General features: G+C 46.1%; 3 protein-coding genes across 3 annotated transcripts; 2 read left to right on the forward strand and 1 right to left on the reverse strand.

Moving 5' to 3' along the window:
* Positions 1-1,421: 1,421 nt before the first annotated feature.
* ASPGLDRAFT_44154 (putative cysteine dioxygenase Cdo1) lies at positions 1,422-3,055 on the reverse strand. Its single transcript, XM_022545966.1, has 5 exons — positions 2,309-3,055; positions 2,153-2,224; positions 1,963-2,100; positions 1,852-1,909; positions 1,422-1,802 (listed from the first exon to the last, which is right to left on the reverse strand). The coding sequence occupies exons 1-5, from the start codon at positions 2,588-2,590 to the stop codon at positions 1,687-1,689; spliced, it is 666 nt and encodes a 221-aa protein (XP_022403061.1). The 5' UTR covers positions 2,591-3,055; the 3' UTR covers positions 1,422-1,686.
* A 55-nt stretch (positions 3,056-3,110) lies between these two features.
* Positions 3,111-5,239, forward strand: ASPGLDRAFT_44157 (GTP-binding protein RBG1). Its single transcript, XM_022545967.1, has 10 exons — positions 3,111-3,237; positions 3,339-3,359; positions 3,422-3,464; positions 3,523-3,597; positions 3,656-3,692; positions 3,749-3,819; positions 3,880-4,217; positions 4,298-4,654; positions 4,710-4,830; positions 4,884-5,239. Exons 1-10 carry the CDS (start codon positions 3,217-3,219, stop codon positions 4,901-4,903), a joined length of 1,104 nt encoding a protein of 367 aa, XP_022403062.1. The 5' UTR covers positions 3,111-3,216; the 3' UTR covers positions 4,904-5,239.
* Positions 5,240-9,825: 4,586 nt separating this feature from the next.
* Positions 9,826-11,535, forward strand: ASPGLDRAFT_120971 (uncharacterized protein; the record flags this gene model as incomplete). The annotated part of the gene is made up of 3 exons (XM_022540192.1): positions 9,826-10,279; positions 10,331-10,352; positions 10,407-11,535. The coding sequence occupies 3 exons, from the start codon at positions 9,826-9,828 to the stop codon at positions 11,533-11,535; spliced, it is 1,605 nt and encodes a 534-aa protein (XP_022403063.1).
* Between the last annotated feature and the right edge of the window lie 2,193 nt (positions 11,536-13,728).

Here is a 13,728-nt window from a genome sequence, read left to right on the forward strand (position 1 = left end):
TGCCTTGGGTATTCGAAGGACGTTGTGGGAATCTTTGTCGCACAGCTTGCTCAGAATAGCGTAGTATTTCGTTTGGTACGCATATATTGCCATGTTCTGTTGGCCGACAACTCTGATTGTCTGATACCGTCCTTCAATTCAAGTGCTCGAATCATGAGAGTACACAACACATTTCATGTTCATACAAATCTTTCAAGGGTTCCGGTTCTAAATCATGAGGCACATCCCCATGGCCTGCAAAACAAAGGGATGTGTAGGCGTCGATGCAGAACGACGGTTTTCGTTATTTGAAATCGAATGTCGTCACGGATCTATTGGAGGCACCAAGCCGGAAATTCAAGATCATAGTAGCCGTTGTCTGGTAGCCGATGTTGGTAATGGCAGCGATTTCCATGCGTGGTTTCGGATGCTCTGCCGCTTCAACCAAGCTTTCAGACTGCAGTGGAAGTATATACATAGTATATTCTCATGCGTTGTAAGGCGACTAGTAGAAACAGATTGCAGTGATTCGTCTTCAAAAGTAAATGCCCGTGTGTGGTCACTTTGCCGGGCATAAGTTCGCACAGTGTATGCTTTGAGCGATGGCGAAGCCTTGGGAGTCGGGTCGTCACCTGGTTCCAAGAAAAAGATCTCCTAGGGGACGACTCACACGAATCGCAAGCAGCGATGTTATGGCGTTGGACTTATAGATCCCCAAGGCGATCGAACTTGAGGGCAACATTGTTACCAACCATAGCCGAACAGCCTAAGACAGATCTCAACATGCATCGTCAAGAGAATTCTCTTGTTGTATATAGACGGTGTATATATCAAGCCCACAAAGGTAGGACAGTCCCACCATCGTTCGCCGTGAGACGTAAAAATCGTACAAAAAACGTCGGCAAGCCAAGTTATCGTTTGCAAAAGGAGGCTCTTTTCCAGCGGGAAACCATATAGCGGCGGGGGAAGTTTCACTAGAGACAAAAACTGTTAGTTCTAATATTTAAACAGATAGAACAGGGTAAAGGCAAAGCTTACCGAGACTATTTTGTGCTAGGGCAACCCATGATTAGCGATAAATTGGGCCCAGCATCATTGTAGCTCTGAGTGGTTGTTCTGTTTGGAAAATTGGTGCTTCAGGATAAAATATATAGTGGAATAGTTGATCATGAGAAGAGGAGTCAACAAGGGAGAATGTATATATATAGAAGCAGTCAGGTGACCTAGTTGGAACGTTCAATAGAACCAGAAAACCATTGAATATGAATTGAGGAAGATGGCATTTATGAACGGTACCGCAGTGAATGTCTGATCCTAAAACCAGAGACATGCAAACGACTATTTCGGAAAAACACAGATAACTATAGACAAAACATACAGTCAGACATGGCCTGCGAAATGACATAATACTTGGCAATGAATAGTTATATAAGAATTGATAAGGTGGGTATCCATTCTAGACAAAACTAACTATTAAGAATAATGCATAACAGAATTGCTTGCACTTGAACAGTGACTACACCGTTCAAGAGATAAGCAAAAACATATGAATAGTCGCCAAGCACAGCAAACAAAATTCGTTACGGCGTAATCTTCCATGTCTCCCAATCATGTCCACGAAGAAGCCATGTCGAGTGTTCCATCAATGGACAGTCGTAGCCAACATCAAGTGGTCGTCGTATCATATCGTCAGGCGGCACGGTCTATCTAGCTTCGCACTCCTCGTACCGAATAGAAATTGTTCTGGTTGATATGCTTTGCTTTGCCGGTTTTCTCATCAAAGATGGAGCAACCGTGTAAAGCAGCGTAAGGTGGTGTATACACTGCAACCATCAGTACCAGACAGATAATGAATGGGGAAACAAGACTTACAGTGTAATGAGACGGCAAAGTTGTTCGGATCAGGGTTGGAGATTTTGTGAAGACCCAACTAGACAAGAGTTAGTTATCCATTTAAAATACCAGTACTGCAGGGATACGTACTTCATCGGACATGTAGGTGACCTGGTCTTTGCCATAAGAAGTCTCCCTCCTCACCTGTGGAGGCGATACTTGTCCATGCTCGACCTTCTCCTGATCTGGCCACGAATAGAGGGTCTCTTGGAGGGTGCCTTTGAGGATCTACACAAGTCAGTTAGGTCACGGTGTTTCGACTTCGAGAAGCGATGCCTACCTTCATGACACAGTGCGCATTGGCATGATCGTGGATCACACTGCTCTTCCCGGGACTCCAAACTAGGATAAGCTGGTAAAAGCGAGGCGTAAGCATGTGATCCAGTGGTACAGCTGACCCAATCACTTGGTTCTCGGGTCGTCAAGCGCCACTCACCAAGTTACTCTTCCCATTCCCCTCGTCAATGAGGTTCCTTGTATACGGCCGACTGCTATCCCCCAAAGCATATTGTGCCCATTCCTCCGAATTGGAGACATAGTCCCCCATCAGGCACTGGATATCGAGTGGGTCGACGTCATCCGAATCAAGCCCCGAGCTTGGCCCTAATGCGGCACTAAGATCGTGGATGAGCTTCTCGAAAGCAGTGTCTGGGGGAGGAGTAGGGTTCTGGTTCGGGATGACCGGAGAAGAGGCGGATCTGTTGCTGATGTAGGGCATGTTGATAGACGATAACGGTTTCTGTAGGGGTTTGGTAGGTTCGGTTGTTTCACGCAAGGTGGTATAGATGTTCGAGGTATTTATGGTTATCGATAGAGTAGTACTTAAGGACTGAGATCGCCGATAAACGCGGTCCGGGGTATATCGACGGAAGGAAAGAAGGATTGCGAAGCCAGACCACAAGGTCAATTGCGCTTTATATCGAGGATCGAATTGTACATACGTCACACCGGTCCTTCCTCAGCAGTGATACAGACAAATGAATGCGGTGTAGGTACTCCTGATAGTATACAGATAAAAGAATGTAGGAGATGTAGCAGCAAGTAAATCGCAAAAGTCCGGTCGGGTCGGCGTCTTCAGGAGAGAACGGCGACTTCGCACGCCATCCGAAGATAAGCGATAGTTAGGGTGCCTGACGCCGCCTGAGGCGACAAGGCATGCACGCCACTCCGCCTGACTAAACCGGCGAATGAAAGTGGCGGCCACAATCAAAGTCTCCATATCCTTTTTGAAAACTGACGTACGGGTTCTGCGCAGCATTGCAAGCCAGCTTTTTCGAAGACTTCAGACTTATCGCATCTTTTTATACGAGAGACAGAGGGTAACCCTCGTATCATACCGTCAAGATGTCGACCACCGTGGATAAGGTAGGTTGCTCACGCTTTTTTACCTCGTCTTTTTTTTCAGTCGCCCGAATGTCGAAAAGCAATTGCAGAACGAATTTGACTAACACCATGTTCTCCTATAGATCAAGCAAATCGAGGACGAGGTTCGTGCCGAATCGATTCGACCCTTGCGCGCACAAGAATTTGCATACTGATTATCATGCAGATGGCTCGGACTCAGAAGAACAAGAACACCTCCTTCCACTTGGGTATGCGCGCACAGACGAAAAGGAACAAAACCGGATTATAACTGACGGGATGGTATAGGACAGTTGAAGGCTAAGCTGGCGAAGCTAAAGAGAGAACTCTTGACCCCGTCCGGAGGCGGTGGTGGAGGTGGCGGTACGTGCTTTTCCATCGTGCATATTTGATATCATGTGCTAACGGGCGCCATGTTCAGCTGGTTTCGATGTTGCCCGTACCGGTGTCGCGAGTGTGTACGTCATATCTGAAACTCCCATGTTAGTCGAACGAACAATATTGACCTGGACAGTGGTTTCATCGGTTTCCCGTCCGTCGGAAAGAGTACTCTGATGAGTAGATTAACAGGCCAGCATTCCGAAGGTTCGTGCGAAACAACGGTACTTTTTGAGTGAAGTAGGGTTAGCTAACTAGGTCTTGCAGCTGCCGCCTATGAATTCACAACTTTGACCACCGTGCCCGGACAAGTGATGTACAACGGCGCCAAGATCCAGATTCTCGATCTTCCGGGTATTATTCAGGGTGCCAAGGATGGTAAAGGTCGTGGTCGTCAGGTTATTGCCGTGTCGAAGACGTGCAACCTGATCTTCATCGTCCTCGATGTCAACAAGCCTCTGGTCGACAAGAAGGTCATCGAAAACGAATTGGAAGGGTTCGGTATCCGTATCAACAAGCAGCCTCCCAACATCGTTTTCAAGAAGAAGGACAAGGGTGGTATCGCCATCACGAGCACCGTTCCATTGTCTCATATCGATCACGACGTAAGTGTTTCATCTCTTGCGGGTTTTGCGGATTTTGCGGATTTTGCGGGTTTTGCAGCGGCTAATTCGCGTCCTTACAGGAAATCAAAGCTGTCATGAACGAATATAAGATTTCCTCTGCCGATATCTCTATCCGTTGCGATGCCACCATTGACGACCTGATTGACATCCTGGAAGCAAAGAGCCGAAGCTACATCCCCGTCATTTATGCGTTGAACAAGATTGACTCCATCACAATCGAGGAGCTGGATCTTCTTTACCGTATTCCGAACGCCTGCCCCATCAGTTCCGAGCACGGCTGGAACGTCGATGAATTGTTGGAACAGATGTGGGAGAAGCTCAACCTGCGGAGAATTTACACCAAGCCCAAGGGCAGGGCGCCGGATTACACGGCACCCGTTGTGCTTCGGGCCAATGCTTGCACGATCGAAGATTTCGTACGTATATTGTGGTTTAGGAATCTCGTGATGAGTAATACTGAATACGTGCTAGTGTAATTCCATCCATCGGTCGATCAAGGAACAGTTCAAGCAAGCTATTGTGTACGGACGCTCGGTCAAGCACCAACCGCAACGCGTCGGACTTACGCACGAGCTCGCTGATGAGGATATCGGTGGGTAGACCCATGCATGAGAACTAAGAAGAGACGACACTAACTGGCCACAGTGTCGATTATCAAGCGGTAAAAGGAGACCCCGAAATCGACCTTTCAAAGCCCGGAGAGAGCCGCGGGCCAATCGCGCTCTAGGGAGATTCCCCGGGAACCCGTGCTGGTGTGTCTCGCGGGATATATTCTTCTACCAACCTCAGCACCCAGCAGGCCCGGCTCTTGTGCGATTGATCTCGGCGAGAAAAATATGCGATAGAGTTTGATGAGAGGGGAACAGGGAGAGTTATCTGTGCAGCCAGTAACAAGCTGGTATGGCATGGTTACTTGTTCGGGATAGGGATGATTTGAAATGATGATGAGTTAGTATGTACTTATGTCCAGTCGTCTTTTATTCGTAACGTCCCATTTTTTTGTCTGAGGGACTGGCGTGTTTTCCTTTGAGGTCATCTGAAGAACCAAATGACTTCTATTTCCATATATAGCTTCCAAACGAAAACAAGAAACAAAAGTTCTGAAAGTCAATCGGACTCATCTTCTACTCCGTACAATCCCTCCTTATCCAGACTCAGCCTCGTCCACGCAAGAAAAGAAAGGGGCCCTAAATCTAGACCGGGTCCATCATCAACGGTTGTATTGGCATGTCTGATCCTGACGCGTAGGTTTTCGATTTCTCGATCGGGATTCGGGGCAGGTCCGGACGTCGTGCCCTGGGCGTCCATATTACAATAACACCTAGGATACTCGAAATCTGTGCGAGGATCGAGGACGCGATTGGATCTTGTGTAATCCTTGTGTAATACACGACTTGTCAATGGTAGTAATACTTGATAGGTTGTAGTACTCCGTACTCTATTAGTAGTAATATCTATGCAGAAAAGCAGCAGGGTTAGTTAGGGGTCAATGATAACATGGCATAACTCCTTTGATCGAATTGAATCCTACTATACTCGCCCGGGTAAGTCCTTGTAAAGATCAATGGCCTGCCTTGATTAACACGGCACATCATTAAGAAGCGGCCTATGCGGGCTTGAGAGCTGTCAGGAAGTGAACTATTGGCGGTTTAGTAGGTTATCTAGATGATCCTATTCTTAACAGGCAGTACTTGTTCTGGTACCAGTGTGTAATTGGTATATATCAGTACTTGTATGTACTTGTATCAGTACCGTACGAGTAGTTACAAGTTACTGTACAGACGGAGCTGTGCGGAGATATCACTGAGCATCATCCGCAATACGCCGATCTACCCGAAGGATAATCGTACGGAGTTCCTGTACTTGTACAAGCACATGTACAGGCTGGTAGTGATCCTGGTGAGTACTTGTATGTACTCGTCTCGTATGAATACAAGTTGTATTATGCTAATGCACAGCCTCTTTACCTGGATTAATGCAATGCACTGCAATGCAATGCACCTCCATTGACCTATACCAAACCATGCTTGATTTAATATAATAACACGCACTAATATATTAAGCCGGAATCGATCAATCAGATTTCATTCCCAAGAAGGAATTTCCCCCCAGAGTCCTGCAGAATTGGAATTATGAAAATTCTTTCTTGTCAGGTGACTGTCATGGCACCGATGCCGGGTGCTTGCGAAATTGCATTGCCATTTATGGATTCGGCGGCTGCGGATGCAATCATAGTGCTTACCAAGTTACTTGTCTGGTCTGTTACTTGTATGTACATAGTACTTGTATTTGTCTTCCTCCGTCCTCGGCCTTTGTTCTTCAGCTCTCTAGCAACTGTAATTCGCTTAGTTGGTGCTATGTACTACTGTTAGTTTGCCGGCTAAGAGATTTGAGAAAACTTTCTTTTTCGGCATACCCGTGACTTTACGCATCGGCAGTATGGACAGCTCCGCGAAGATCGTCCAGCAAAGACCACCAGATACACAGTGCGACTGAATCTTCATCTTAAAACTCAGTAAGTACGGGTACGGTGTGCGTATGGTACGGGTACTCGATTTGAGATTCACTCTGCAGTGTCTCAAGATTGAGACGGGGCTAATCTGTCCGGATATCGTGATCTGATCCCTCGTCGTTCATGGTTTGTTTTTGTTATTTATGCCCGTCGATACGTAGAAAAGGAAGGAGGTAGATGAATATCGCAAGTCCGAGACTGCCGACAGAAGAAGCAATACTATTATAATAACCCTGATACTCTGCTGATACAGAGCAGAGCAGGGTATGTGGCTATTTTACCCTAACCGACGACCGACGACCGACGTGACCATGCATGCCAGCCTACCCAACTTCAAAGAAAGATTCTGCAGTAAGCCTAGTGTACCTGACAGCTGTGCTTGAATAAATGCCAAATGTGGTATCGCTATACTACATATTTGTTGATTCTGCGCTCTGTGGACCTGCTTGTTTGGGGAATTGGTATTTGCATTTGCATTGCGTATGGTGGATTTGGAATACATCAAAAGAGCGGAAAGAGTGCGATTTTTGATATGGACTGGACGGCACCTCCATTTTTCAGTTGTAAATAGGAAAGGATCCTCAATTGTCGATGTCATTTTGAAAAGAAAAGATTGATCATGTCAATAACGGGGCAAGGATGAGAAAAAATAAAAAATAAAAATAAAATAAAATGCATCATCCGACATTCTTCCTTCTGGCGCTCCCGGCGGATAAGACAGCTATTCTTTCCTACAATTCCACTCCTGATGCTTGCTTTTCTCTCTCTCTCTCTTTTTTTTTTTTTTTTTTGGTTATCATTGCTAACCTCCGTATTCTTATCGATCAACTACAAAGCAGCTCAGAAGTTCTCAATTCTAGTCGATCAATTGAACCAAATCATACCATCTTAATATCTGGTCAGTAAGTTTTAGATACGTAATACGCTAGAGGGCCTCGTGGCAGTCCGAACAGCGGGGCGATCACGTTTTCGCGTATTACCCGACTGGTACTAGTGTTATTTTGAGTAAGGCTGTACATGCATGATGAGCGTGCAGGGTACAGAGTAGCTGGGGATACCTCAAGTGTGCGCATCGCAATGAATACTCTCTTTGCTTGACTAGGAATATGTACAGAGCAGAACTCCTACAAACTCCTTCCATATACAGCGCAGCACAAATACTGACCAATTCCTCTAGCCAATAAAACCCCAAACACGATCTGCTTAAGTTGCGGGCAGAGTCAAAGTAAATCTCTCCTTTCTCGATATTAACCGGACTTATACATACATACAGACTATGACTGGGTTAGGGTACCGGGCCGTGCTGTGGGCCGCTGGTGGGGTCTGCGCAAGTGGGGTGGGGCACTGGTACCCGGGGGTCCTAGCTTCTCTAGTCTCTGTATTTTTACCGCTATGTATTACAGTTATAGCCCCTTCTGGGCGATGATTGGTGGTGTGTGTCTATGCCAATGTAACAAAAACGAAAATGAAATCATGATGGAGGCTGTGATTGGTTGGAGGCTATCTGCAACTGTCATTTGCGTTACGAAGTACATGCAGATCAGCTGACGAGTGGTGAGTCTTTTGCTCATGTACAAGTATTCAGTGAATATGCTCTGTACTGAGTAGGAGTATTCTACAGTGTACTCTGTACTTGTTGCTCAATGTCAGATTCAACGTATCCAAGTTATTGTAAGCTCATCTCCGATACAGATCCGGAAAATAAAGATCTATATATGATGCTGGATTCATTCATTCCAGTACGGATATCCTCCGTTCTCCTTCCCCTGATCCTTTTCACATGGTAGCTACTCCGTAGTAACAGTATGTACTTGTAAGTACGGCAACCGTTGTGGCTGGCTAGATCAGAATGTCATGCGCCTTTAGGTTCAGCGGGTTCATCGATCCGCTCTCCGTCCGTCCATCCAACAGCATCTTGGCTTACTGGAGATTTCCCCGTCCGGCCACGGAGGATCGCGGCTTGAACGGATTTATTGGTTCATTTGTGAAGAATCTGTCAGTAGCCCCAAGTTACTTAGTAGCTAATAAAAAAAAATAAAGAAATAAAAAAAATAAAAAAAATACTCGGACCTCAACGCTTTACTTGACTCGTTGTTTTTTTTCTTTGAAGAGTTTTCAAGGTTCCGCTCCACTAAGATCGAGTATCCATTGACTATTGAGTCGCCTATACTCCGTACTCTCCGTACCCAATTCATTCCGTTCATTTCATTATTCCGTTCATTATCTCATTCTCTTTGCTCTTAATACTGTACTAGGACAGGGTCTTCCAGATCCCGATAATATCAGACTAGTCCATCTCAGTCAAGTATGCAATTCGCGCTCTTATTGGACTAGACCTCTCCAACCTAAAAAAGACCCCGGTCCTCTCCCCAATCTACGCCGTGACCAATCAGTGCCCGTATCGCTCACCTTTTCTGCTCCCCTCGATTTTGTTTTTTTTTGTTTTTTTCTTTCTTGTCTCATGCTGTCATGTACAGTACCTGTTTTGTATTCCTCCATGTATCTCCGTATGTATTTAACACCGTAAGCATTGACTGCAGACATTCCTTCATCTGTGTCTTGTGCCTACTTCTATTTACCTTTCCGGGCCTCTGATCATCCGTACATAATACCATACACCATACTCGTATAGATACATACAGATACAGATACGTACCGCACGCCCCGCCGAGTCGTGCTGCTTGCTCCCCTTCTTTTTCGCCTCCGATTTCTTTTCCTGCAGGCCCTTTTGTATAGTTACATCCTTCCTCCGCTCTTATTCTCCTTCCCTCTCTCAATTTCTCTCTCAGCTGCAGTAGACTATTCTCACGGGATTCAATCCATCTGCAATCCTTCCAAGATCAGTGGACTCTGTGGATTCCTTCCTGCATCTTTTCCCTCTCATTGCTTGCTTGAATATGCATCTTGGTCTGTCCGCTGCAGCATAAAGCTTTACATCAATCTTTTTTTTTTTTTTTTCATCCTACTCACTGGGCTTGAATAACCCCCTTTTCTCCTCGATTGTTCCCAGCCCTTTGTTCGACCTTTTCACAACCCTTCCCGGCGAATCCTCTTTCAAAGGAAAAAGCACAAACAATGGACACAGACCACCACCAAGGGTCAAATTCCAACGACAACAGCAACAATAACAACTTCAGCCCTCCCTCATGGATGGAAGTCGGAGACATGAATTCCTCCCAGCACTCGCCCACCCTCCCCGATTTCCACAGCATGGGCTATGGCTCTCATCCCATCATGCCCTTGGACTCGTCCTACGGCCTGTCAATACCTCCGCCCTACGCCTCGCTGCCATTGACCGTCCCGTCGCACCAATGGCCCAGCTTGATCGCAACGCAATCGCATTTCCCGGATTCTGGTCTGTCGTCGCATACTCAGCTTCCTGGTGTTTCTCAGGTTGCGCCTCAGCAGTCGGGACGGAAGTCGTCGACTAGTAGTGCTGCGCCGCGGAGGACGCTTACGGATGAGGACCGTCGACGGATGTGTCTTTACCATGAGGAGCATAAGACGGCGAAGCAGACGGATATTGGAGGTAAGCTTGTCATATTTCCTGTCTCTGGACTTTGGCTAACATGATAATCAGCTTTGTTTGGTGTAGAAAGAAGGTATAGTCATCTCCGCTTACAAGAGAGAAGCACATGATCTAACATTAGGTTAAGTACGGTTTCAAAGGTTTTGCGCCAAAAGGAGAAGTATCTAAATGCCGAGGACACAACGCGATCTCCCATTAAGCGCGCCAAAGGGAGGGTCCCCGACATCGAGAAAGCCCTATCCAACTGGGCTCGCAATTATCAAAAACAAGGTTTTCCTTTGACTGATGCGCAAATCCGGGAGAAAGCTATGTTCTTCGCAAGCACCTGCGGTAGCCCTGATGGGAAAGAGAAGGTCTTGACCACGCGATGGCTGGAGAAATTCAAGCAAAAGCATACTCTCGGTTCCAAGTCTCGAAAGAGCTCTTTTGCTAGCGCCAAAAGTGACTCGACCAGTCCAACCCGTCTTAGTATCAACTCTGCGTTGGCTTCTGCCGTGCAGTCTCCTACTCTGATCTCTCCCACCTCGCCCACCGGGTTCATTTCACCAACGTCCTTGTCTCCCACTCAGAGTCACGAGAACATCAAGACGAACCTGGCAGAGAGCCTCGCTGATTTGGCAGAATACCAAAGAAACAACAAAGCCATGACTTCCCCGGATACTACTGCTTCTTCCCTTTCGCCTGGTGTGACTAGTCCAACATCGTTGATGTCGGACCCATTTCCCCCTGCCACGGATGCCAACAAACCAAGGAACGAAGCGTTCCCGTTCGGCACGGTTGATCCCAACATGATATCCGAGCAGCAGCAGCACCAACAGTCACCTCTCGAACAACCTCAGCCTCATCCGCTGTCCCTTCCGATTCTTGAATCGCCTTTCGAAGAGCACCACAACACCAACACCGTCCCAGATCTATCAAATACTGTTAAGCGCAATCGCAGTCATCCCGAGATCAAGGCTCGACCGATTTATCCAGCCATCTATTCCAAGTCAGCCACCGTTTCGCCAATCAGCCCTCCCGGGTCTCCCACACAGGATGAAGCGCGTCAGGCTTTGGAACTAGTCATGAACTACTTCCAACAACAACCGACAGGGCTATGTGCGCAGGAATACTTTACTATGGGGAAGTTGATGGAGCGACTGGACTTGGCTAAGAACCAGTCCCATATGCTTCCCGGTGGATTCACTCGGATTGAAGAACACGACGATCCGTCCTCCCAAATGAATAGGAAGAGGAGCATCCATGGTCTCGTTTAGGGCTGGTACCTACCATTGCATTTTCTCTTTCTCATGTTTACTGGTGTTCGTTTTGATGTTTTCTGGTTTTGTTCGGTTCGGTTTATTATTCCCCATTCCCGTTCTGTTCTGTGTACGCGTATATACATACGCCTTCTGCGAAGGCCTTTCATTTGTTACATTCTCTCCACCCTGTTTCTTACCATACTTTACACACTTCAATTCTCCTATTACGTCTCTGTCTCTATACATATGCAGCCCCGTCTTGTTAAAACCAATCAACAAAACAGACAGCCGTTGAAATTAACCTTTCGGGGAACCGCAGAAAAAACAGCCCGAAACCCGATCTTCCCGTGCTAATGCAAATGCGATATTTTCCCCAAAGCGCGCAACTGAGTCATGCTTGCCGATAATGCTATATGTATGGATTGGGACTACATACGGGGCGGCGCGACGACGACTCGAATATGATATTCGATTTGTTCTTGAGACATTCTGACATTCTGCCGGTGTTCTGCCTGTTAATTGGGGCTGGTTTGAGTTGATTTTGCATATACGTGTCCTTACAATCTTTTTTTTTTTTTTTTTTGAAATCGCATTTTGGCTTTCTGTTCGGGGTTTGAACCATGGATGGACCCGATAATCGTGTACGGGTATGGAATATGGATGGATACCCTGGATGGGGACGAAAATGAAAAGCAAAAGCAATCAATCGATCGATATGGATTACCAAATTTTTTTTTTTTTTTTTTTTTTGCACCCTTGTCATTCTGTTCAATTTCATCATCATATTAATTTTTATTTCACACCGCTTGTTTGTCTATGTTGATAAACGAGAGCGCAAGCGCAAAGCGAAGCGAAAGGAATAATTTCTTTTTGTCGTGTCGTTCTTTTTGCCCCTCATGTCGGCCACCGAGTCTACTTATTATTATGTACTAGTTATGGAATGCGAGCACTTAGTTAGCATTTAATCTTCACATAATCAATATCGATTTATTTAAATTGAATTCTTTACTCAAGTATATCATAATCCTCCGGATCCGAACGTGCCCCGAGTATGAAGATTATTGCCCTAAGCACCGCACTGCATCTCACCCTCAATAAACCGCACTCTGCTAGCTTCATCCTTATGCATTCCTTCAAATCCACCCCGCAGATACCTAATATATGCCCCTGCGTTAGGCCTTGGGCACTGAGAAAGATTTTTTTTATTTTTTTATTTTTTTATTTTTAAATTTTTTTTTTTTTTTTTTTAGATTGTGATAATGTACAAGTACGGAGTACGTACAAAGGATCTGTTGATTATCTAGAGGGGTGAGAAGAGCGATTTCATCATCGCGATCCTCTGCAGTGTTCGAAAATTGACTAGTTTAGCCCTTATCTAATAGCATTTCTGGGCATTTGAAGACAAGCTGGTGCTAGTCCAGCTTTGAGTTCATTAGGGTGGTGTCATCGTCTAAGCTTTCGCATTATGGTGTCGTAGATTAGATCCTCATGAACGATTGTTGTTTTAGTTCTCGTGCTGTGGCATTTTTAAGCTGCCACTGAACGAAGGTTCAATAAGGTAGATAAGCCATTGTGTTTTCCATTCATTGACTGTACTGTTGATCACGCGTTCCATGTTTAGATATTCTTTGAGCACAATGTCTCTCCAGATGTCTTCAACTATGCTCTCTTGACGCCTTTATCAAGCTCCGCGGAATGCATTGGATGTCGATGCATCCTAGTTAACCAAAAAGAATGCTAGACCGGCGTTTCGGCGTGATCTTCCTCGGGACGATTGCCATTATGGCTTCGGCCGTGACCACAGAATTGTTTGAAGCAACATCCATTCACTGAGCTGTAACGTTGAACAGCCCTTTGGCTTTGCGGTATGGGTCCTGCAATATTTCACGAACGATGCGTTTGAGTATTCTCTGTTATGACTGTTTGATGGGCTCCGGTATCAAATAGCATCTGAATGTCTTCAGGCCCGCAAACGGGTTCGTAAATGATGGGAATATGTGTTTCCCATCGCGTTCTCCGAGCAAGAGACGTCCGTCCTCTACACGCTCGCATCTCAGTATCTCGTGCGGACAGCTTCGATTGATGGTTAGCAATGTGGTTCAATTGTTGCTAGGCGAATTCTCGTGCGTATTGGCTGTTCATACTTCCGACAAGGGTGGCCCAGAGACCAGCTCAGATCGTAAGGCACTTCCAGCCCCTTGTTGGTTC

The sequence above is a fragment of the Aspergillus glaucus genome (assembly GCF_001890805.1).
Source record: "Aspergillus glaucus CBS 516.65 unplaced genomic scaffold ASPGLscaffold_5, whole genome shotgun sequence".
NCBI lineage: Eukaryota > Fungi > Ascomycota > Eurotiomycetes > Eurotiales > Aspergillaceae > Aspergillus > Aspergillus glaucus.